Consider the following 26,981-nt stretch of genomic DNA (forward strand, 5'->3'; position numbering starts at 1 on the left):
AGAGTGTGCATGCAACCCACGTGTGGGGGGGGGGGCTACTGGCCTGACACCTCTTCCAAGCAGCAGACATATTGCCACTGCCAGATTGCAGGGGGCTGGTTGGCTGGGGTGGGCAGGTGAGTATGCAAGCGAGGCTTGGGGAAGCATGGGGCTGGGGAAAACCGCTCCGCCCAGAGGATGGGACTGAGTATATATAATATGAATATAAACAAAAAATGACTGACGGTGGCAGAGTTAATTAGAGGAAAGCAAGTTTTAGTTTTACGTTTCTGCTTACGCCTTCCTTCACCAACAACAGATGAATGTTTGTATAGATTTGTATGTTTTTTAAATGCAATGATACATGCTACTGAATTATATGTTTAGTAAGACTAGATTTATGTAACAAATGCATATTAAGGACAATATTTTGTGTTATTAGAGCTGGGGGAGTACATGGCTGTAATATTAATAGTGTTGACATCAAACGTATAAATGATAGTGTTAAGTTGTTGTTTTTGTAAAGGAGCTCTATACACACCTCCAATAAAATTGTCAATAGCCGTTGTGCCTGTCCTGACTTTGATGTTCCAGTTCCAGCTCCAACTTCCCGACACACTAGCTGTGTTAAGTAGCCAGCTGTAGCAAGAAAAATAAATAATAGTAGACCAAACATAATAATGATGATGATCCATTCATCAATGCTGGCCTGTAGAAAGGAAAAAAAAAACCCAAACAGGGATAGTAACACAATACCTTTATTAATGTCAACAAACAAGCAAACAGCGGGGGCACAGATGTAAAGATGCTGCTAGTCTACGGAGCGCGATAACAGCCCACTCTGCAATATACTGCAGCCTTAAATTGGTGACTGAGGAAGTTCTTTGCAAACAGACAGGTTATATGGTTCATAACTACAAAAGATCACAGGTTCCACCAAAGTGTAATGTATCTATATGTACACACACACACACACACACACAATATCAATGGACAAAAATTGGAAGTTCTGTTTTGATTAAGGAGTGTAAAGAAACAAGTCTATAAATTGATTCTAGCTTTAAAAAAACAATAATCAATATAGTATAACGAAACGTCAACACCTTCCCTTTTGATTTACGTCTCCGTCGGGACAACTTCAGACTGTCTTACTGCGCGTGCTCAGGATCGAGAGAGCCGCGCATGCTCGCTCGTTACTACACAAGGCAAAGAGTTGGGCGAAAGGATTTGTACCAGCGTCTTTGAGAGGCTTCTTCCCCCCACTCTCCCCCCCCCCCCCCTTCTCGCAGTCCCTTCATGGCGGCCACCTCTTTCTCGCTAGTGCTGACTCCGTCCACCATCCGCCCGGCGGCAGCAGCGCTCGCCGTCGCGTTACGACCCCCTCACTGAGGGGAGGAAGACGAAGAGGAGCCGTCGAAGTCCTCCTCCTCTCCGAGCCAGCCATGGCGACCCCATGCCGGACCCCTCCGCCTCGGCTGCTGCTGCTGCTCCTGGCGCTGATGGACGGAGGCGGCTCCTCGGGGCTGCCCGCCGGCTGCAAGCAGGACGGAGGAGGCGGAGGCGGCGGTGGTCGCCCCAGGAGCAGCAAATCCTCGCCGATCGAAGGCGGAGGGAAGGTGGTCTGCAGCAGTCTGGAGCTGGCCCACGTCTTGCCACCCGATGCGCTGCCCAACAGGACGGTCACTCTGTGAGTAGCGCCGCACACCCACCCACCCACCTACCTACGCGTGGATGGACCCTCTTTCCCCCCTTATCCTTCTCATTCGAGGCCACCCACGCTGAAAGGGAGCCTCTATGAAAGGGCATGGGCATAGAGGGGCGGGAATTAGAAAGATGTTGGGCGACCGGATCCATATGCTTCCCCCCCCCCCCCAGTTTGGTTTTATTGCATAGTACTTTGCATATGTAAATAGAACACGTGTTTTATAAATAACACACCCACGTATTTTCCTTCAGAATCTTCAGAAACAATAGGTGCCACACACACATGTGCAGGCTCTGTGAGCCCATAACCACAGAGCCCAGTTCTTGCTGGATCAGGACAGAGGTCCATTCTGTAGTTTGATGTGGGACCCATTTCTATCCCCCCCCCCAGATATATACAATAACATTTATCCTTTCTATCACCCTTTCCAGTTTTCTACTTCGCATAAAACACGCACACACAAAAACCGTGGTCTTTTTTTGACCCACCTTAGGTCAGGGCACATCTTGTAGATTCCAGCTCACCAGTTGAAGATCAAAATGTACTTCCAAAAGTGGTTAGCGAAATGCCTTTGGGATGCTTAAAAGAAATGCATGATAGAGATGAGGAATCCCATGTTGTTTGTTTCCAGCATCTTTTACTAAGAAATATCCTGCCTTTGAATGCAGAGAGTTCCATTTAGATATTGCAGCATAAGAACAAAATCTTTATCCTTTAGAGCTATGTATAGCGTACTTTGTTTAGGATGTTTCCCTTTCAGACTAATGGCTCAAGTCCTAGTCATATTTGCTCCATAGTAAGGCTATAATTTGCAGCGCATACTTGACTCCAAAATAAGTTGTTCCATTGAACTCTGTGGGACTTCCGTACATATTAGGCAGTCATAATATTGGGCTGTATGTCCATTGATCTCTGTGTAGTTGGTTTCTGAAATACATTTGATTATATCAGGCTGTAAAAACAAGTGGAGGCAGTGCTTTGCAAAAGATCTACTTTTAAAAATAGTTCCTTGAATTTCCGGTCTGAGGAATGTAACTTGAAAACTTTAACGTATCAGTTGCAAACGTTTGATCTTCACTTTATATGGGTATACCTTACCTTTCAGACACACTCTCAAGGCAGCTTACAAAAGACTTAAAATGTTAAAATATTACAGCCAGTTAAAGTCAACTATAAAAAAAGAAAAAGGCAGCAGTGTAAAATTAGCCCCAAATCACTCAATTGTTCTGCAGTTAAAAAAAGAAAGAAAAGTAACTTCTTCTGAAGTCTGAATGAAGCTAATAGATTTTTAAAAAATTTCCTAAATGAATATAGAGTACAGACCAGTCAGGTCTTATTTGTCAGGGTGTTAACTAAAAATGGTACTGTGGCATGATCTCACCCTCCAACTGACCTTACCTCCCAAATCTTTAGCCTACTCTCTGAAGGGAAGAAGTCTTATGAGACCACTATGTCCATAATAATTTTTGCTCCTACAGTTTGCTACAAATTTGCAAACCAAATTTGCAGCATATAGGAGGGGGTTCTAGAGGACCCTGATGAGAATATTTTTTTCAAGATGGCAGCCACTCAGAGTAGAAGTACTGCGCCTTTAGAATTCATGTTGACAGCCCTGTACAAATGCAAATCAGAGCACATGAAAGTGGTCCTGGGATATGCTCTCAGAGGTATTTCCCCCCATCCACCATCTTGAAACAAGATGGTGGTCAGAGTATAAGCACCACCCCTTTAGAACTAAGGTCTTTGCAATCCAATATAAACCAAATTCACAACACACAGGAGGGGTTATTTTTGTTACAGTCTGCCATCTTGAAAACAAATGGTGGCTGCACACTTTATAACCACCTTCCATTAAAACTGTATTAGGGGGTGGGGGAATAGTGAACAAGCCAGCCCAGTTTCCAGGAGCAGTAAGCAAACCCTACTGGGCAGGTTTCATTTCAAAGCCTTTGCTAGAGCAAGCACTGAACCCAGAAAAGCAGCAGAGCAGTAAAGACCTGCTTTTTAAGGGAACTGCTTCCCGTCCCGCTGAACCAGTTCAGCTGTGGGTGTCCAGCTGGTCTGCGCTTCCCAAAGGAGGCGCCAAACCGCCCTGAGCATATCCCTGTTTGTAGCCACGTAATGTATGAAACAGACTTCTAGCCAGGGAATGTCACATTGTGAGGCTACAGGAAACATCCGTCCCACTGAAATCCTAAGATATTGTGGGATGACCATTAATCTACAGCAGAGTTTCCCAACCTGTGGTTCTCCAGATGATGCTGAAATGCAACTCCCATCACCTCCAGCCCCAGTGAATTGTGGCTGTGGATGATGCCAATTGTAGTTCAACAACATCTGGAGGACCACAGGTTGGGAAACCCTGACCTACAGTATAAAGTAACATCTATTCTCCCTTCCCCCACTCTTTTCTTCTAATCTTCTCAATTCCTTGAACAAACTGCACTTAACTGCTTGCAGCCTTAATTGCTATTTTTCACTCTAGCCCCTTCAGAATCCTCCAACACCCCCTGATAGAACCTTCTAGCCACACCATCTGCCCAGGAACAATATCCAAGGGTACTGCCTAGCAAAATTACCTGTGTCACCAACAGAGGTTCTTATCCTCTCTGAACAGCAAAACACCCACAAAACCATATGTACTTTCTCTGAGATGTGACCTTAGCATCCTTTTCAAGGTAGACTAATTCTCCACATCCACCCTTCCATAAAAACTTGCAGGGTAGTTTACAACAGTATTTAAAAGTGAAATCTTGTGCATGTCTGCTCAGAAGTAAATCCCAGAGCTCAATGGGATTTACTCTCATGAAAGTCTGCTTAGGATTTTGATCTAAACACATTAAAAATACATTAAACGTAGTAGAGCAAATGGTTGTGCATGCATTTAATGGGACTGTATGTGTAGATTATGAATGAAACAGCATTAAGAATGAAGTCTGCACAATAGTGTTTGCTTACTGCTCCTGGAAACTGGGCTGGCTTGTTCACTACCCCCCCCCATACAATTTTAATGGGAGGTGGTTTTAAAGTGTGCAACCACCATCTGTTTTCAAGATGGCAGACTGTTACAAACAGACCTCCATCAGGATACCCTAGGACCCCCTCCTGTGTGCTGTGAATTTGGTTTATATCTGATTGTAAGTTGTTTTTGTTGTGCACGCTAGCGCTAGAGGTGAGGAGACTGTAAACATTTAGGACTAAGCTAACAAAAGAGAGTCCTAAAGATTTGTGTATTGGTGAGGGGTCTTGATGTGAAAGGAGGGGGTAGGGTAGCTGTTATCTGTCACTTTTCTATTCTTATAGGGCTGCTTGAGTACTTCTATCCCATTTTAGCAGAGAAATGCTTAATCTGTACTGATTAAAGCAGTTCTTCAGAAATTCACAGAATTATGCAGAGGATGTGCTACCTCTGATTGGGGAAAGGAAAGAGTTTTTTCCACTGGTAACAACATTGTGGCTTATGTGTTTCAGGAAATGACATAGTGGTATCTTACCTTAGTGGTACCTTACAAGGTGTTTAATGTACTTACGACGGAAGAATTGCATGTTTTTATCTGCTAAATTAGTTGTTTTCATAAGCGGCTCAATAGTGCTGTATAACAATCTGAAGACCTGTCGAACAGACAGTCTTGAACTTAAGTGACCAGTCTTCACAAAAGACATGCTGTGAAGGCACTCTGCAATAATTAAATAATTGAAGGTGAGGAGAATGCTTTAGGGAAGTGGTGGTCTTCCATTTCAGCCAAACATGCAAGAGAGTTCTTGAAGCTTTTAATTTGAGAATCTGTTGTGTTTTCGGGGCTTTGTCCTTCTATCTGCCTAAGCGGTCTGTTCACAAAAAGCTTGACATCCTGTTGAAATCAATAGGACTTAAACACACTTGACTTCTCTGAATTGTGATCTAAAACATCAAGATACAGACTAAAGATTGGAGCTTCATTCCAGCAAATGCAGGTGCTTAACATTTTGTATTTTGAATAGAGTTTTTAAAAGCGTTGCAGTATTGGGGTAGAGCCGTTTGTTCATACAGATCCTCAACTTCAGTAATCAAAACCAAAAGTGCTTTATTTTCAGATATGCGTATGTTACTATGTACAACTTTATTTTGTAGATTCCATAGTAGACATACTGAGATCTGAAGACGGTGGGGGGAGGTAGAACCTAAGATTTTTATCTTACTCTTGTTTCCAATTATCCTGATATTTTTTCAAGATCTGGAGAAAATATAAATAACTTCTGAGAGGGGGCTTACGTTTCCCCCCCACTGAAACATTAGCAGCCCTTGAAACTGTTTAAAGATATGGGTAATACATATATGAAAAGTCTCAACTTATTAGTAGCCTTTAGAAACCAGTTATTTAACAGGGATGGTCAGCTAGAATAGTTAAAATATGTGTGTGTAAGGCTCCTGGCAGTTATAGGGAGGTAGCACAATGGTGAATGAAGAAAAGTTGTAGAAGTGTGATACGTTTCTTTAGAACAATGCAGCTTTAGCATCAAGAAATCCAAATAATTCAGAATCCTTTTGTGTACATGGTACTGCCGAAATGAAAATTCCTGTCAGTTTGGACCTTGCCTAAATTTTGGCATGGCAATGGTCAGTTTTGATTGCTAGATGTTTGTTTGTACGATATGTTCATCTCATCTACATGACTGGGATATGACACCCAGTCATTCATAATGTTAGACATGTTCATATATTAGTTAGTTAGTTAGCTAATTATATTTTTATACCACCTCATCTAAAAAGCTCTGGGTGGTTTATAGTAAATAATAACAACCTGCTATACTTGATTTTGGTTGTTCATGCTGTGATTGATTGTACTAAGTCCAACCTTTCTTTTATTGATAAGATTGGTGCTTTAATAAAACAGTTATTGCAGTGAATGTTATAAACAGCCAGGCCTTTAAGTTTAGCATCATGCCTGTATTTATTCACGTTACTGATAAAAATCAAACCCTGAGTAAGAGGTACATTTAAAATATATATGGTGGGTGTAATTTGTTCAGAATTGGAAGAGTGCCACTTGTATATAGGATAGTCTAGAAGATGGATTTCATTGTTCATTCTGGCGTTACTGGTTTCTGCAGTAATACTTTACAGGACATAACTTTTAAAGCAGAGATGGGTGTTCACAAAACTGCTAGGACATGTAAGGGGGAAGGACTAATGATGTGAAGAGTGCAAATGTCCCCACCCCCACCCTCAGAACTAGGACTTAGGGGTCATCAAATAGCTTTGGCTATCAGTAGGTTCAGGAAATACTAAACAAAGTACTTCACACAATGCATTCATTAACTGATGGTATTCATTACCACAGGATGTGGTGATAGCTACTAGCTTCAATAGCGTTTAAAGGAGGATTTGACAAATGCAGACCCTTTTAAAGGGGAGGTTGAAAAGGAGGATTCAACAACTGCAGACTCTTTTTAAGGGAGTCTTAAAAGACCCAGGGTAGAATATTTAGTTGAAGTTATTTCCTTCTCATTACTCTCTGTGTCAGTGTCATTTTTGTCAAGTGTGGGCAGGGGTGGGTGGGTGGGCAACGACTTAGATATTTATAGTATTTTTGAAAGCCATCTATAATGACATCAGAATTAATTAACGATATGTTAGGATTTTATGTATTGAAATTGAAAGATAAATATACTATTGGATTCATTTGCAAAATACAGGACTCGTTCATATGGAAAAACCCTCCTTTTTCATGATTTACAAATGAATATAAACATCAAATACAAAGTTATGCATATGGTAATAGCAAACTATCTTCAGGTTATTGTAGATATGAGAGATCATCAAAAGACATTTATCTCCAAAGATCCCATTCTGTAGAGAAAAGAGTTGATGACAATCCTGACTGTAACACTGTTGACTATTTTTTTTATCTTGAATCGTTTGGAGAAAGGTTTTTCTCCTCCACAATTTGAAATTGGCAGAGTTAGATGAAGGCAGGAAGCTATAGTCAACATTTGAAAAGCTTCAACCAACTCTTTATTGTAAATGGTCTTGAAAATACTATGTGCAATCTTAGATCTATCACATCCATCTCTATTATCTGAATTAAATGTTTTAATTCAAAGGAGAGAGAAACTTGAGGATCTTTGGGTAGAGCTTTTACTAAAGCTCTTGCATCCCTTTGCACAGTAGCCTTATTTGGGAAGCTTAGTCTTGCCAAGAAACTAAATACACTCACCATTTCTGTACTTCCACAAAATTGTGTTTCTAGTTGCCCTTGAAGTTTATCTAAGATAATGTTGTACATTTCCATCCTGTACTTGTTGCTTCCAGTTAGCTTATAGTCATTTTTGTCCCATGCAGTCATAGTGGCTCAGGGCATACTGTATCATACATACAGTATATATTTCAGAGGGAGGTGCCCAACCATAGTGACCTGTTTTCCCAAAAAATCAGTGCTGGCAATGTGAATGTTAATGAAATATACAGATACTATCTTTCTGCTTTTATTTTGACAAGAATGTCAATTAAAGTGTCTAAATAGGAGGCAGCGAGAGTAATGGAGACACTAACCCCTGGTTCTTCAACCTAATTCACATGAGTTATGCCCGTTGGCTTCTGATGAATATGAAAACTATTCCTTAAAGAGGAGTTCTAGAAATGTTGAGTCTTCCCTTAGACCAGGCAAACAAAACATACAAACACGTGGGGTGAGGTGGTGGCTCATGATTGTTTTTAACAAAAAGCAGAATTGTCAGTTGCTGTGTCATCTGTTCCGACCCTGAGCTTCATGGCTGAACAAGGATTTTGACCTGGGTCTCAGACTTACTGCAGTTTTGTGTCCTTCATTGTGTACGAGCACACTTTAATCAATATCTATAAATATGTTATATTTTTAAAATATTTTAATCTTTATCTAGGCTTTGAGACTTAGTTACAGGTGGTATATAAATGTGCTAAATAAATAAAGACTTGCCTGATTAACACAACCTCCGCAGCTTCTGTGACTTCAGTGAACTTTTAGAGCTCCTTATCTTCAGCAAACAGTACCATTACTAGCTTAACCCTCACAGAGCATCTGCGCACTAGTACTTAATTGTCCCCCCCACCCCCTGCCACAGCCCCCCTCACCTCAGATATTTCTCCACGCTCACCTGGGCTGCACTCCTGCTCCTCCTCGATTCAGTTGCTTCCATCCCCCTCACCCCTCTTGGTCCCTTCTCCATCCCTTTACTCCATCCCCCTCACCCCTCTTGGTCGTGGCTGCGGTGTTGCTGGTGCTTATTGGCTAAGCTGCAGCCCCCTATCCCGAGAGACCTCCTCACCCGAGACCCGCTCTTGCCCTTCCCCGCAGCAGCAGCAGCGATTGACTGGGCCCCTCCTCGCTGCTGCCACTGCTCTCTTTGCAGATCCCTGCCCACTATCGTGTGTGTGTGTGTGTGTGTGTGTGTGTGTGTGTATTCCTCTCCTCTACAATCAAGAACATCTTCTGACCAGTAACAGTTACATTCCAACTGACCTTAACCATCACAGGCTCCTCCTCCCTATCTGCATATGGAATCCCACTGCCCAATTACCACAGTGCTTCTGCTTGCAAACTCTTGTGAGATCTGGCCCACACAGGATTAGCCATGGGAACACCGTAGAGAATTATAGATAGATAGATAGATTTTCAGTATCATTTAGTGTTTGCAATACTATCTTTTACTGATAGTTTCATTTAACTGATTTAAGAAACAGGGAACTGCCGTTAAAAAGCCTTTTAAAATTGTTAAAGGCATTCAAAAGTCCACTACCCCAGTGTTTCTCAACCTTTTCAGAGTCAAGGACCGGTAAATCCTTCGTGTGCAGTTTCAAGGACCAGTACATTCTTTGTGAGCAGTTTCCCGGACCAGCAGTAAAGAGGTTTCACGTTTAAGTCTATCAGTTTATTTATATCTGCTCAAAACTTGCATCTCTGGGCAGTTTACAATTAAAATAATATCATAAGCATTACAATAATTAAAATTAGAATCATTTAAAAGCAAACATCAAATATTAAAACTATAAATCTCATAATTTTGGATAACAAGATTAAGCTTTGATCAGAAAGGAGAAGGGGAAAGGATGAGGCATCATGGCTCCCTGGCACCTGAGATTTGTCAAGTCCGGATCTAACATTACCATATTTTAAAAATATGTTGCAATCTTACATTTCACTACCCCTGGCTCACACATGCACCCAGCAGCCATCCCTCATCCATGCAGCAGCAGAAATTTAAAGAAAATGTTTTAAAATACATGGAGGTTCAAGTCAAGAGGGAGGTGGGGGGGATTTCCCTTCCCAGGCATAGACCGGCACTCAACTCTTCGCGGACCAGCACCAGTCCCCGTACCAGTGGTTGAGAAACACCGCACTACCCAATTTGAGAAATCCATTTCATTTTCAAAGCTAAATTACAGTATTGTGTTTAGGCAAATATTTTAATTATCTGTGATTATAGTTTTTTATTCCTGATAATCTCTTTGAGTAGTAATTATCACAGGAAGAGAGATCAGTGATGTTAGAAAATTGTTATTTTCAGTTAATGAAGGCATGTAGTAGAACCATTGCATTTACATTCATAAAAGTTACCTTGAACATAACTTTTAAAAAAGTATTCTTTTTAAAGCTGGAGAGTGTTCAAGCTGGTAAAGCCAGCTTATCTGCCTCATAAAAAGAAGGGTGCCAAACTGAGCACCTTAGGGAATAGGAGGAGATGAAACTTAGTAGCCTAGACTTGATTTTATATATCTTATTGTTGTTCATCAAGGTAAGACTGCTAAATAGTTTAAACTAACTTATGTCTTTGTAATTGCCAAGTTTAGGAATCTTGCAAACATACATCATCCATATTGCATCCCTGCAAAAGTTGTGTGTGTGTTAAAAAGGATATTATTTCAGGCTGGTATAATGATTTTTTGTCTATGATGTGTTCATTTGCAGAAAAAGAAAGTCTGTTGGATATCCAAGTTCAAATCCTTGTTAAGCTTTCTGAGTTATTTTGGACCGGTCAATTTATGTACATCGTAGGTTGGTTACAAAGATAAAGGTGACATGGGTGGGAATTGTGCACATCACCATGAGACTGAGAAAAATAAATTGGTCCTTATTCTTGTTTGTTTGTTAGGATGTCCAATGCATGGTGCTCAGAATTAGGCTTGAGCCCAAAACGTTTCGGAGGCCATTATAGAGGCCTCCAAAACATTTCAGCCACTGAGGCGTTGCGGCATTCTGCTGGCAGCGGAGGTGTTCCCTTAAATGTGGGGGAGGGTAAACTTACCCCTCCCGCTACATTTTCCCTGCCGGTGCTCCGTTGTAGCAAAGCCCCTCGGGGCGGCAGCTTACCTCCCTGCCGCCCCATTGCCCTCAGTGCCTGGAAGTACCAGGCACACATGTGCCCATTGCGTGTGCGCGTGCATGGCAGATGGGCCCGCGCACACACGCAGTGGGCACACGTGTGCCTGGTACTTCCGGCCGATGAGGGCAGCAGGGAGGTACACTGCCGCCCCAAGGGGCTTTGCTACAATGGAGCGCCGACAGGGGAAATGCAGTGGGAGGGGTAAGTGCACCTACCCCCGCCCTTAAGGGAACACCTCCGCCACCTCTGGAACGATTCTGGGCACATCCCTACTCAGAATACTTCTGATACTGCTGTAAACTCTCAGCACAAAGCTGCTGCTTTAGTTTGTTCACAAAATGCAGGGAATAAAAGGCGAATATTATATATTTTTATAGATGTCATTCAAAAGAGAATGGGTTTTGGGGAGTAGAAAGTTTCAGTGCTGTACGAGGTATAATGTTCAATAAGAAAGCCATGTGTTGCTTTTTGTTTTGGGAAAAAAATTGTATGCAGAAATATCTTTCTGGAATTTATCTTGGATCAGTTTATACTGTCAAATTTCTGCAGATGGTGTTTAAAATTAGTACTGAGCAAGTCTGTGAGGGTTTTTCTTTGTCAAGTGTGGTAAGCTTTCACAGTTTTCTCTGGAAGTTTCCCCAGAAAAATATTTACTTACGCTTCAGGAGGCTTTCCATGTGGCCACTGTTCTCAGTAGGAAAGATTTTTCATGATTGTACAGATGGCAGCGTATCCTCTCAGGATACTCTCTCATATTATGACATGATGCATTCTTTGTGGTGGTGGTGGTTGTTGTTGTTAATAATGGCCAACATCCAAAGAGCTAGTTTGGCTCACACACTAGTCGCACGGAATTTTAAACCTTCTTTTGCCCCCCTTTTAATTAATTAATTAATTAATTAATTAATTAATTTTTATTTATTTTATTTATTAAAACATTTTTATACTGCTCAAAACTTTTGTCTCTATGTAGGGGGAGCGTAAACCTTTTGAGCAGCTGATCCCAATGTCAGATCACAAACTGCTTTTCAGATTCACTTTGGTTTCAAAAGCTGTTTGCCATACAGTGTTGAGATGGGGGGAGGAGGAGGGACTGCTGTGTGTTTGCACACACACACACACACACACACACACACACACACACACAGCTCCTTGGACTTGCTGAACTCTTGATACAACATGGTTCATAATCCTGGTTTGCTGGACTGGGATCAGACAAAATTGCAAAATATGGTTTGCCAATAACTCAGGAGCTATATGAGCAATTAGAATGCACAAGAGGAGTGGGGAGGGGGGTAGTTTGCACCGAAGCACAAAGTGTGGTTGTGCTTTGTTCTTGCACCCAAACTACCCTTTTAGTCATGTTGGTTTTGGTTAGTGTATGGATGTGATGTATTCTGATACATCTGCATTTGAACTGTTACTTCTGTTCAATTATGTACAAAATATGTGCATTTTTTGTTTTAGTTTAAGTCAAATATCTGAAGCTATGATATAAGTCTTTCTCCATGATGTATAATAACTTATCCAGTTCCCTTTTGCATAGAGCTGGATTAATTAGGATGACATTATAAAGATAGAACTACAATTCGAGTAGGAGTGATAGTCTCCCTTCTTTTATGTTAAAGCATTTTACTAGTTTGGACTTGAATTATTTTATTGATTCCTTTCTAGACTGTCTTGGAAAAACCTGTATGCAGTTTGCTATTTAGCGGATGCTGCTTATTTTACTACCACCACTTGCCAGTTATTAATTGGTTAAATCATAGTTTTGTTTCCTATTCCCCAACCCCAGAATATGTTATGTTCACATACAGGTTTATCATGTCTGTTTCAAAAAGACCTAGAATATAATGAATATATTCTATAATTAGAATATAATGAGCTGCTTTATAGTGAGTGAGTCATTGATCCATCCAGCTCAGTACTAAAATCCTGTAACAAAAGATATCATAACTGAAGTTGGCACCATATGCATGCAAGATGCATGCAAGCTTTGTTACTGTTCAATGGCTCTTTCCCTTTAGAACAGGCCTGCTCAGCTTTGTCCTCCCAGCTGTTTTTGGACTACAACTCCCATAATCCCCAGCCACAGTGGCTGTTAGCCAGGGATTTTGGAGTTTGTAGGCCAACATCTGCAGGATGGCTGAAGTTGAACAGCCCTGCTTTAGAACCTTCTGAAAATCTGAACCATGCTATATACATATCAAATAGCAGTATTCACTTTGAGAACCAGTCTTCATGGGGTTTTTGAAAATGTAACTTAAAGTTAAGCTAGCTTCAACCATAGCTAATGGTGTTCACTTTGGTTGAGTACTGATTAAGGGCAAAAAAAATTAAACACCCTGCAGTATTTCCTCCTTAAATTACTGAAAACTACTATTGGATCCCCCACAAATAAAAAAATAAAAAAGAGTGCCACATGTCGTTTTAGAAACCTATATGATTGTTATCCAGTGGGTGTAAACTGGAAAAAAATTTCAAGGAATAGGCAAGAGAGAAACAATGGGCAAAAGGTGTATACAACATGGGGGTAGAGAAGTTCTGGAAATAAGGAGTGATATTATCTTAAGGTCAGTCTACCGAGGTACTTGATATCTTTGTGATAAGCACAAGAGATTGAGTATGGCACAGAAGAAATTAATACAGAGGATCCAGGATAGGATATTCACTAGGTCCATCATATGGGTAAAAGGCAATAGCTACGTTGTGGAGAAAATAACTTGGCTGAGTTATTTCTTATAGCTAGCAAGATTCGTTTAGAGCTAATTAAGAACTAAATATTCTAATGCCTATATGTATGTTGCGTCCACTCACTGGATATGTTTCTGCCATACATAGTATAGAATACAGTATGGTATGAGATACATAATTTTGCTGTCTTGCTACCTTTATACTCAGTGTCATTCTGATATTAGTGTTGACTAACTTTTGTATATAGTTGTATGTTCATAGTTTTAACTTCTAGTTTCTTCTACTTATTCTACTAAGTAATTTTATTGATTTGATTAAGTGCCATCAAGTTGGTGTTGACTCTTAGCGACCACATAGATAGATTCTCTCCAGGATGACCTGTCTTCCACTTGGCCTTAAGGGCTCTCAGTGGTGCATTCATTGATGTTGTAATTGAGTCCATCCACCTTGCTGCTGGTTGTCCTCTTCTCTTTCCTTCAACTTGCCCCAGCATTATAGACTTCTCAAGGGAGCTGGGTCTTCGCATAATGTTTCCAAAGTATGATAGTTTGAGCCTGGTCATTTGTGCCTCGAGTGAAAATTCTGGACTGATTTGTTCTATGATTCCTTTGTTTGTTTTCCTGGTTGTCCTCAAAAGTCTTCTCCAGCACCAAAGTTCAAAAGCGTCAATGCTTTTTCTATTTTATAGAGACTATTTGTTATTTTGTAGGAGTAGATCGTTTGAACCGTTTTTTCTGTTTTGCTGTTATGCTGGTCAAAGACTGAAATAAAGACTATGCTATGCTATAGTAACCCCCACATACCTTGCGTAAAGTAGAAAAGAAAAGGGATGGTATGTGCAGGAAGAAGAGAGTCATGAGTGATAAAAAGACTTGGACAGACAGTAATAAAACCTAAATCAATACATAAAAGTTGAGGAAGGTCTCCTCATTTTGCCTCCTCCTTTATTGGTTTGTTAAATCAGTGGCTGGGGCCTCCCAAGATTTCTCATTTGTTCCAGAGGGACTTCACTTGTCAATTCCTTCATTTTATATAGCACTAATATGAAGAATATATGATAAAAACAAGAGAGAGCTTTGAACCCCTTCATCCGCCCGCCCCCAGAATCATTGTACTTCTTATAAAGAATTTCTTGTAATGTTGTTTTGTTTGTTTTATAGGATTCTGAGCAACAATAAGATATCAGAACTGAAGAATGGTTCCTTTGCTGGATTAAGCCTTCTTGAACGACTGTAAGCTCTCTAATATTACAAGTTTCCACAGTAGTAATAGGAAAAATACCTTTCTTTAACCATATTTGATTGTTTAAAATATACTAAGAAGCTCTAGCACAGTGATTTTCACTCATTTTGTGGTGGGGGCCACTGGTGTGTGCTCCCCACCACCACCGGTGTTCTCCCTATTTTTTTTCCATTTGTGTGCAGACTGAGTGAGTTTTGTTCTGGGCAGCAATATCAAAGCAGTGTATGTACACGTGCATTCAGAGTGTCATCTTCCTGATCCAAACGGAGCGTGATCTACAATTGACTGAGCAGACATCAAAAATCATGCACACGCATGCCTTAGGGGGAACACTGGCCCCCACCATCTGCCGCAGGCCTGTGCTTGGCCCAATGCTCCCCGCCCCACAGCGGGGGGGAGAGAAAGCTAAATAAAAGGCGCTCAGGCAGCAAACGACTGCCTGCAATGAGGAGGAGAGCTCGCTCACCGCCCGCTTGCTCACGCCCCCTTTGCAAGGAAGGGATGGGACGGATGTTGCTGGAGGGGAGGGGCCGCCGCATTGCCGCCGGGGAAAATTGTAGGTGGCACTTTAAGAGGTAAAGCAGTACTCTTTCCTCTTTACCCCCTCCACCCTCCCTGCTGTTAACCGACGACAGCACACCCCATCCCGCTGGAGCAGTGGCAATTTTTATAGTCAAAAGAGGGGGATTTGCCCCTGCGGTGGCAAACCTTCTCTTTGCCTATGGGTGGCAAAGAGGTTAATCCACCCCTGATTTTACTTATTCCCATGTAAGTGTATGTAGGATTGCAGCTTTCATCCCCCATTGGGTTGCTGTATGCTCATGGGAATAGTACTCTGTGGCAAGGTTCTACTGTTCATCATTGTGCCGTTGGAATAGTTTTAATCTTCAGGCTGACATTGATGATGATTATGTAGGCCACAATGGCATCTGTCACAGAGAGAATTTGGTACACTCATCCCAACAATCCCCACGTATCACATTTATATTTCGGCTCAGGTTCTTGATATTTCTGGCTTGGCTCTTATTCTTTCTAGGTTTGTTTTTATTTTCCTCTGACCCTTTTCTTCAACTTCTCTATTTTTGGAATACTCTTTTTTTGCATATCTGCTTCTAAATTGTATTTCTCCTGCCTTCCCCTTGTCGTTCTTAGTCTTTATGAAAATAAAATGCTTAATTTGAGTTAAAGTGAATACACTAAAATTCCAAGTTCCTTTCCCTCCTTTTTTCTGTTTGTTTTTTATTTATTTGATCAATTGATTGATATACCACCCTTCCAAAAATGGCTCAGGGTGGTTTACATCAAGATAAAAACAATTAAAATCAATTAATTAAAATCAAGATAAAAACAATTAAAGAATTAAAATAATGTAACATTAAAATCATTTAAAATCAACATTAAAATTTTAAAACCATGAATTTAATTAAAAGATTCTAAAAGATTTTAATTAGATTAAAAGATGACTCTAATTAATTGCAGAGCTTTTTCTGCTTGGGAGAGTGTGCATTGGGAAAACGGGTTGCGGGCAGCTAGGATTCTCTTCCAATTCTGCCACATCCTCCTCAATATAATTTCATACGCAACCTTGCCCAGTGGGAAGCCTAAAGATAGGAAGAGCAATCTTCACATAACTAGCTTCCTCCTCCCAGTCAACAGTGAATTTTGCAGTTTGGTTTTATGAAAAAGTAATTTCAGAATATACTCACTATCTCAAGTGGAGTGGTATGAGAGCCTGGGAAATGAGTGGGAAGATAGCAGAATGAGTAGGGGATAACAAGTTGTAGAACAAGGTTTATCCCCTCTCAGATGCAGGAGGGCTGCAATATTCTATAGATTTATAAGCAGTTGAACAAACTTGAAGGTAAACTTTAACTGGACATCTTTTTCCATTGGATTCCTGTGATGGCAGAAGATATATGTTCCTTCTGTCTTGTGGGCAGAAGCCATAGACTTGAAGGAGTCCACCTTTTCTCTTCCTCTCAAAGGCGTCGGTCTACTTCTGGCATTAGCCATCACTTTATGAGTTTTTTTTAGCTTTCCCAGTGTCATCTCTGCTCCTAGAATTTCTCTAGTTCCTATTCCCACCTTGGTTTTACAGGAATTTTTAGTAGCACAGATCTTAAACTTGAAGACCAGTATCAAAAGGATTGTGTGTGTGTGTGTGTATGTGTGTGTGTGTTTAGAAGCATGATCATGCAGGTTTTAACACCTTTATTTTATTTTTAACATACCAACTTGAGCTGATTCTTTTCTTTTTAACTTCAGTTTCTGTTCCCGTAAGTAGGCCTTCTCTTTTTAATAACTGCAGAGGTCACCTTAGTAAGCAGATGAACTTTGATTAATGAGCCATGAAAGGTCAAGGCTAGCCTAAAGCATTTATGTCAAATACCAAGATTCAAGTAGTTTCTGACCTTAAAGAATTATGTTTTTCAAACTATTGCTGAGGGAAGCAAAGAACTAGAAAACTGTCCTAGCTGTTACATTCTGAAGGGTGTGTCTTGCTAATACAGCTGTTCTCCTTATGAATTATCAAGCAGATTTGTAGTTTAAAAGCTTACTCATATTGCAGCATCTTTGCTGATTGTGTCAGCAATTAGGCAATGTATGAAGATGGGAGATGTGATCCCTCCAAGCATCTCAGGAATTGGAGTCTAGAAGCTTGGGGCATTTGTGATAATTTACAATTTAATGATGAAAATAGGTAAATGTATTCTCCAAAACCACATCTGACTTCTGTCCTCATTAAGTTTTCAGATATCATTTGATGAAGAATACTTTGTAGCAGTATAATAAAGAAAGAGATCAAACTACAGTACTTTCCCCACATTGCAAAAAGCAGCATCAAATATTGGCAATTATTTCAGTAGTAGTCTGAAAACAAACTGATGCAATTATTTGTAATTTCGGTGGCACACTAGTCAGAAAGACAAAAATACATCAGTCAAGAACTGACATGCTACCTATTCACTGGTACTGGATTTTCTGATTAGTTAGAATATTTAGAATTTATATAATATTTCAAATGCACTTCATATAAATGAGGCTTAAAGGAGGGACGTTGTCACTACATTGCAGATTACAGTGTGAGGCTAAAACTGGTGGTCCAAATGAGATGTGATTTTAAAGATGATGTTTAGCCCTGTGTAGTATATACACATATAGACAAATGTGTTGGTACCCCACCATGAAAAAAGAAGAAGCCACAATTGTCTCTGAAATAACTTGAAACTGACAAACGTAATTGGCACCCATCATTGTTTATTCCACATTTAACAAAAATCAGACTTTGCTTTAGAATTTTGATGCAACAGAATATTTCCAATAATAACACAAATGAAAATGGCATGGACAAAATGATGGGACCCTTAACCTAATATTTTGTTGCCCAACCTTTAGAGGCAATCACTGCAAACAAGCGATTCCTGTAGCTCTCAGTGAGACTTCTGCACCTGTCAACAGGTAGTTTGGCCCACTCTTCCTGAGCAAACTGCTCCAGCTGTGTCAGGTTTGAAGGGTGCCTTCTCCAGACTGCATGTTTCAGTTCTTTCCATAGATGTTCGATAGGATTCAAATCAGGGCTCATAGAAGACCACTTCAGAATAGTCCAATGTTTTGTCCTTAGCCATTCTTGGGTGCTTTTAGCTGTGTGTTTTGGGTCATTATCTTGTTGGAGGATCCATAACCTGCGACTGAGACAGAGCTTTCTGACACTGGACAGTACGTTTCACTCCAGAATGTCTTGATAGTCTTGAGATTTCATTGTTCCCTTCACAGACTCAAGGCACCCCGTGCCAGCTTAACCGAGCTCCTCCATGTTTCACAGTAGCTATGGTGTTCTTTTCTTTGAAAGCTTCATTTTTTCGTCTGTGGACATAGAGCTGATGTGACTTGCCAAAAAGCTCCAGTTTTGTCTCATCTGTCCAAAGGACATTCTCCCAGAAGCATTGTGACTTGTCAATATGCATTTTAGCAAATTCCAGTCTGGCTTTTTTATGTTTTTCTTTCAACAGTGGAGTCCTCCTGGTTCTTCTTCCATTGAGCCCACTGTCACTCAAAAAGCAATGGATGGTGTGATCAGACACTGATGGACCTTGACCTTGGAGTTCAGCTTGTATCTCTTTGGAAGTTGCCCTTGGCATTTTGTCTACCATTCTCACTATCCTTTTGCCCATTCTGGGATCGATTTTCCTCTTGTGGTCACATCCAGGGATTTTGGCTACAGTCCCATGGACCTTGAACTTCTTAATAATATTTGCAACTCTTGTCACAGGAACATCAAACTGCTTGGAGATGGTCTTTGCCTTTAACATGCTTGTCTATAATTTTCTTTCTGATCTCCTCAGACAACTCTCTTCTTTGCTTTCTCTGGTCCATGTTCATTGTGGGATACAGAATGATACCAAACAGCAGAGTGACTACTTTTCTCCATTTCAATAGGCTGAATGACTGATTGCATGATTGGAGACGTGTGATACTAATTAAAGAAAACAGCTAATTTGAAACATCACTCTAATCCAATTATTTATGATCTTTTCTAGGGGTACCAACAAATGTGTCCAGGCCACTTTAGAATATCTTTGTAGAATAAGCATTACTTTATCTCTTTTTCACACTTGCTTTGCTTTACTCGGTGACATATCAAAGGCATGCAGGTATACATGGGACAATTGCTTTTCATTTAATCGCTTTTCAGGAGGCATAAAACACTTTTTCAATGAGCTGTAAGGGTACCAACAAATTTGTCCACATGTGTATATTGTGTGTGGAGGGTGGAACAAATGGCAACATAGGTGTTAAATTCTCCTTTTCCCCATTCTTGTTCCTGATCTGGATCAGGTTCCCTATGACCACTATTTATCCCAGAACAACAAAAATAGCAAATACTTAGAGTCAAATAGCTTTCATAAAACTTTGTCTAGTTCAGCCTCAAAGGCCACTTATTTATTTCATTTGTGGCCAATGTGAGATTTGTATCTGAGACTTCCTTCCAGTTTTACAGCTCAGTCTCTTAAGAAATTATATTACATTAGCTCTGTTACAAAAAGAATTATTTTCTAATTGTAAATTCAAAGGATCTTGTGAAATCTCTTAATGAATATGCTAAGAAGGAGAATGTCTTGTTATAAACTAACGTTTTAGAAAAAGTAAGTGCGAAATAATATGCAGCACCAACTGGCATTTCTAATATGATATGTTTATTTCCTGTTCCTAGAATTTTTCTTGAGGGCTGACTGATATTGGCAGCTCCTCCCAGAACATCCTCTACCTACGCTTGAGGTGTGTTTGTTTTGGTGTGATTCCCCCCCCCCCCAAATAAATTAAATCTGAACATCCCACAGTGTTAGCATAATAAGTATACTTTGAATGTTGGTTTTTCTGGGACCAAGGAAGGAGAAGGATTTGTGGGTATAAGGGTGGGATATTGCTGAAGGAGATGTTATAACCTGAATTAAACTTTAGTGAGTCACTTGATATTTTAATATGAGTTGCTAAAAATAAAAATGGAAAGTGGTGTTAATAAAGATAAAGATGGACACCTGCTCTGTAGTGGATAAGCTTAAAAGATTCATAACCATTTTGTAAAGGTTATGGAGGATAATCTTCTTTAGTCTCTGTTGCTTAGATTTCAGTTATGTGTAAACAGATTTATACAAGACTCTAACCTTATAATATAATAATACAAAATATAGCTTCTAAGTGTTTCAGCTGATGTAGTGGCTAAGATTGAGCTATAAATCAGAGTCTTTGGTTCAAATCTTGCCTCTGCCATGAATTCATTCACTTCAGCCTCAGACGCTCCATCTGCAACATATACTTAATAATGACCTAGTTTGCAGGGCTCTTAGAATGTCTGAGATAATATAGATGAAGCTCGTCATACACACTAAAATGTTATAGGAACATTATTTTTGTTAATAGTATTACCAGTATTACCACTTCATCTGAAAGCATCTCGAGATTTTGGATGGTTGGGTGATATTTCTGCACATTCAACATGGCAAAAATATTATCATTGATGTGTTGCCGGTGGCCACTACCCTAGATAATTGACCACTACCTTAGATAATTGTTGAACTGTTCTTACTGTTTAGGAGAAACCAAAATCTAACTTCCTGTAACTTAACATTAGATCTGTCCTCTGGGCCAGCAGACGACAAGTCTTTGTCTGTGACAATTCTTCAGGTATTTGAAGAGTACAGTCATGTGCCACCTCATTCTTCTCTTCTCCTCCCAGGCTAAACATTGCCAGTTCCTTCAACCTTTCTTCATAGGGCTTGTTTCCTCTGAGCCTATTCAAATTGGTCTGCATTCTTTTTAGTGCAGCATCTAGAACTGGACTCAGTACCCTAGATGAGTTCTGACTAATTCAGGGCTAAAGTGGAACTATTACTTCTTGGAAACTATGGTTCTGTTAATGCAGCTTGAAATTGTATTGATTTTTCCCACCAGTTGAATCCTATTGCTGACATGTGCAGCAGACACTACACTAATGCTCAGCAGACACATATACAGGTTGAGTATCCCTTATCCGGACATCCGAAATCCGGAATGCTCCAAAATCTAACATGACCAGCAACATTATTGCATTGAAAAATGTTCTCACAATTATTTTTCATTACATTTACAGCTACCTGTAGTTATCGTAAATTCAATGCTTATTTGTTTTTATACTTTAAAGAAAACCTAAAAAAAATAAAATACAGCAACCTTTCATGTTTATCCCATGCCCAAGATATCTCATTATGCAAATATTCCAAAATCCGGAACACTTCTGGTCCCAAGCAGTCCGGATAAGGGATACTCAACCTGTACTATCAAAATAATGTATTTTTTCAAAATAAATGTTAACTGTTTTAAGTCACTTAATTTAAGGTCAGCATAATCTATTCAGGTGCAGGTTGGGTTGACATAGGTCTCAATGGAGCCCTCTTCCCTCTCTTGCTGGCTAGCTCTCAGTATGCATGCACTACAGCCTCTGACCAATTACATAGAATGGAAGATCTGTGTTGGGCACATCCAGCAGTCGGTCTCCTGAAAGCTCTGCTCCATGTTCTTTGAGCCCTTTAATCCTAAAAAATCCCCACTTACAACCACCACCTTACCCCTATTTATTGGAGCTACAGTTTGTGCAGTTGAAAGTTGAATGGTTTCCCTAATAAACATTCAACTATTTCTCCATTTTGTGTTCACCCTAAATACAGTTCTCTAAGAACCACAGTGTAGTGCAAAATATAAACCAGTAATTATGCTAGGCTGTGTGTGATTCAAACATGATGGCCATAATCTGACAAAGAGTTAGACGCTTAAACCCCTTCAGATCAATTGGCTTAGACATGCCTAACTCTGTTGAATTGTGGCTGATTAATATAAATGTGGAAATTTAAAAACTTTGGCAATTCCATGATGATCACTTCAGTAGTTAATGATGTATCTGAGCTTTCATGAATTAATATATGGTGCTTAGCTTAGTATCTTGTTCAAATGAGGAGTGAGTGCTATCTTTTAGAAATAGCAGCATGTACTGAAAGAGACTGTAAACTGCACTGCAAAACATAGCCACATATTTGTAACATAGATTGACTAAATTCAGTGGGGTGTTTTTTTTTTTAACATTCTTAATGCAGAATGTTCAGGTTTTTTTCCTAACTTTGCTGCTAGGCAATACGTCGGTTAATTCAAATAACATTAGTATGAAATCACTTGGATTCTTTGCAACCCTGATCATATTCTAATTTCACTAGAAAGTCACTTTATAAGAAAAGAGGTAGAAGGTGTTGAGCCAGAGCCTCACTAGGGATGTGCATGAAACGGATCTTGCATTTTGTTTCAAGCTTGAAAAAAAATGCAGACGACTGAAACATTTCATCAAAACGGAGGTCAACCCTGTTGTTTGAATGGAACAAAACTTGAAATGTTTTGAGTGTTTTGACCATAGAGGAAACTTGAAACACCAATTGTTCCCCATGGGTAGCTCCTAGGGACACCAAAGTGGGTAGGGCATGATGGGTGTTACCTACCACCCAACCAACCCACAAAAGCAGGTGATTTTAAACAAAATTTTAACCTCCCTCCCCCAACCCCCATAAGATCACAAGCCAGTGGCAGAAAACCAATCAGCAAGGGAAAAATAGGCTTCCAAAGTGGCACTCAGAATGAATTTTGAATCGAAACAGAGTTTTTTTGTTCTGAGTTCAAAACAGGCCCTTTATTTAAAGGGTGTTTTGTTTTGAGCTCAAAACACTTGAAATGGCCTGTTTCAACGTCAAAACGTTTTGCATATCTCTAAGCCTCACCATCATCTTATAAACTGGACTGCTAGCAAATCCTAAGGACCCAGCTTCATATATTTGCGCCTTAGTTGGCTAGCATATGGTTAGATAGCACCCCCAAGGACTGCATTTGGGCCAGAGTTGCCAGCTACTTATCCCAGTCTACAGCTTCATTCTTCCTGAAGTCTTGGTTGAGAATAGCTTGTTTTTGATGAAGAACATCTGCTGTTGTCATTAGGCAACTGTTTGAACCTTACTTTGTGTTCTTGGTTTTTTAAACAATAAAATGAATGAATAAATCTGTTTATATTTGCAATTACTTCTATCCAGCCAACTTTATTAGTGTTGTCAAGATGTTATTATGGAAGAGAAATTGGCCATATTATGATGTTTAAGATGAATGCCAGCAGGTCCTAAAGTGGTTAAAACAAACGTACAGGAATGGGGTCAGGAGTTGCCGTAAGGGAGACCCACCCTATTTCTGAAGGCTTAGTCTAATATGTTTTAAACATAGAATTCTTAATTGGCTAGTTGTTACTTAATCATGGCAGTGCAGTCTGCACAGTTGTATTTATGCAACAAGTTTAATGAAGACAGATATAGCCATGTTGAGAGATGAGGAGGAAGGGAATACCCTGTGTTGTATAATAATGAAGAGCAGGATGAGCAAGTTAATGAGAGCCAAGCATTTATCTTCTGAGGCTGTTTGTCTGAAGTAATGTAGTTATAGGCAGACAGGTGATATCTTTTGTTCTCTTAAAGTGTATTTTTTATTTATTTCAAGATAAGAGCCAAAATTCCGGCATGAAGGTTGAGGCCATTGGACATAACTGCTTCAGCACTTCATTTAATGTGTATAGTTGAGAGCCTTATTGTGTTAAATTTGATGTAAATCCCTCAGGGACAGTCCTTGAGGATGGGCCCATATTTCTGTGGTAGAGCATCTGCTCCTCTTGCAAAAAATAAAAAATCCCAGGTTCAATCCCTGGCATCTCCCGGTAGGGCTGGGAAAGATTCCTGCCTGAATCTGTCAGTCAGTGTACTGAGCTAGATGGGCCAATGGTTTTGGCTTGGTACAAGGCCGCTTCCTACACACACTCAACACTCATCTGCTCAGTTCAGATTTTGTTATGCCTCCTAGAGATTTTTTTCACATGTGGGCACTGTACCTAGGTAGGGAAGGATCATATTCCTTTTTTGTTTGTTTGTTTGTTTTGTTCTGTGTGGGCACCCTTTGTCTCCAACTTGGTTCAAGTTCAGAGTCCCTGAATTATAAGTCAGTGTAATAGAGGAAAATAGCACTATGGAAAAGAAGTATTGGTGAATTTGTGGATGATCTCAACATAGCTAACCTAGGCTGCAAATCGGGGGGGCGGGGCATGTTTGATATCCAGTTTTTCTGAAGAAACGATTTAAGATGTAGATTTTTTCCCCTCCTACGTTTTAAAGAGGTTACTCAGCTTCAAAATTCAGTCATGAGATTACTTTTATGTTATCTTTACGCTGTGTATGTGTGTGTTTTTAACAGGGACCTTAAGAACAATCTCATTAGTGCTATAGATCCAGGAGCTTTTGGAGGACTTTCATCTCTAAAAAGACTGTAAGTATTTACATTTGTTAACCTGGAATTAAGTGGAATGTAAAGGAGGTAGCAGTTTAAGTGCAGCCTGAACGAAAGCTCCTCTGATCCTTTGAAAAAGCCCTTAAGCCATAGTCATAAGGTCTCTTACTTTGCCATATCTTATTGCTGTTCTTTAAATCTGTTGTGTCGTGCTTTCGAATACTATATACAGTCCTTCCTTTCTCCTAAAAAATTTGTTAATCTGGAGAAAGTATAAAAAGGGCTACTGATTATAATTAGGGAGAGAAGAGAACCGGGCTCCTACATTTGCCTCTCCATTCCTTCACTGTTGGGAAATTGCATTTATTTGAACATGAGATATTGCTGACTCTGCAAGTTCAAACCTTGTTCTCTTTCCTGTCTCCCATGATTTATAGAAATCATTGCCACAGGATGGTGGCCAGTATCTTCCATGTGTGTGTGTTTTTTAAAGGGGATAGTCATATTCATGTAGGTTGCTAAAAATGACACCTCCATGTTCTGAAACAGTCCAGCTGTGATTACAATATGCTAAAGACGGATAGGAAATAGCTGTCTCAAAACATAGATTATCTCAGGAACATCTTGTGAGACAAGATGGATGTTTCATTCTGTTGTTCAGCAATGAAATCCTTAGAGCAGCTAATAGTATTGGATCTGATGAATCAATAGTATAGTTCTTTCCATAACGTATAAAGTTTTATTTGCCAATATGGTTTCATGTACATTCAGACCTCTGATGTCTTAAAATTGCCTTTTACTGTACCATTTACTTCATGGTTTGTTTGTTTTTTGTACACACTAGGTGGCGTCCACAGTTTCCCCTAGAACAAGAGAAACTCTGAATGCCACCACCAGGTCCTGTGCAAAATGAATACAACAATCCATTATTGGATGTCAGTTAATCATTAGTTGGTTAATTAGTCATAGTCAGTTAATCTAACTCTTCAGCTTGACAAACCTTTGGTTGCTGGATACATGGGCTAGTGAACCCTTAATAATACAGTTGCCCCATTGCTTCCCAACATCCCCATGCTGATTCTTGCTGGTCAACCTGGAGGTTAAGGTTTTATGGTGGGATTGTAAACAGCAATTGGTGAACAACAAGTCCTTCACTGGGAATTCAGCATTTACTACATGCTAAGCTAAGCATTTATCTTGCTAAGCTAAAGACTTGCATGAATTGGCTTTGGGGTTGTAGATATGAGGAAGTTTTTAGGAAAACTGGCATAGACTATGTACATTTTTATGTAGCCTGTTTGATCATTTACATATTTAACCTGTTTTCTGATGCACATTTATCTGGAAATAGAATCTGTAGGATTTGGGGATAGCCAATATATTACAGTGTGAAAGTTGCTTGAAACAGTGGCTTGTAAAATAGGGATGTGCACGGAACCGCCAGTGGGTGTTTCAGGGAGGTATACCTTTTAAGGACTGGGGAGGGTGCCCTTACTCCTCCTGCTGTGTTGCCCTCACTGACGCTCCATTGAGTAAGTCCCCATCGGGGCAACATCATACCTCTCTACCGCCCCGGTGTCGTCCTCGGCCAGAAGTTAAAGAAAGTGTCGGGCGTGCATGCGCACACCAGGCGCATGCACATAGCAATCGCTCACGCATATGTCGGGTGTGCGTGAGCAAAAGCGCTGTGCGCACACACACACCAGATACTTCTTTTAACTTTTGGCTAAGGAGGACACTGGGGCAACAGGGAGGTATGCTACCGCCCCGATGGGGACTTACTCAGTGGAGTGCCAGCGGGGGAAATGCAACGGGAGGGGTAAAGGAGCCCTCCCCCACCCTTAAAGGTATGCCCTCAACCCATAAAGGGCCTCCAAACCAGTTCCATGCACATCTCTGTTGTAAAATGCTATCTCCTTCCATGTTGGTTTTCCCTTTGCAGGTGGAATTTGTGCCCCTGCCAGCCAACACCAGTCGTGGTGTGGGAACTTGCCATGGATGGCAGGCATATATACACATAGCAAGTTGTTCCATGTGTTACAGCTGCAGAATAGAGCAGCTTTTATGTGACATTTGTGAACCTTTAAAGAAACCCTTTTTTGAGTACATGGGCTTTAGAATCTGTGTATCCAGTTGGATGGCTTCTTACTGAGGAAATGAAACACTGGTCATGGTTGAAATACGTAAAGTA

The 26,981-nt window shown here is 40.2% G+C and overlaps 1 protein-coding gene across 1 annotated transcript in view; it reads left to right on the plus strand.

The window, feature by feature from the left end:
• Positions 1–1,269: 1,269 nt before the first annotated feature.
• Positions 1,270–26,981, plus strand: part of ADGRA3 (adhesion G protein-coupled receptor A3) — a 73,044-nt gene continuing 47,332 nt past the window's right edge. The window contains exons 1-3 of the mRNA XM_053253421.1: positions 1,270–1,666; positions 14,878–14,949; positions 24,758–24,829. Coding sequence (XP_053109396.1) covers positions 1,422–1,666; positions 14,878–14,949; positions 24,758–24,829 — 389 coding nt within the window. The 5' untranslated portion in view covers positions 1,270–1,421. The remainder of the gene's footprint in view (positions 1,667–14,877; positions 14,950–24,757; positions 24,830–26,981) is intronic.

This window comes from Hemicordylus capensis, chromosome 5 (assembly GCF_027244095.1).
Source record: "Hemicordylus capensis ecotype Gifberg chromosome 5, rHemCap1.1.pri, whole genome shotgun sequence".
In the NCBI taxonomy this organism is placed as follows: Eukaryota; Metazoa; Chordata; class Lepidosauria; order Squamata; family Cordylidae; genus Hemicordylus; species Hemicordylus capensis.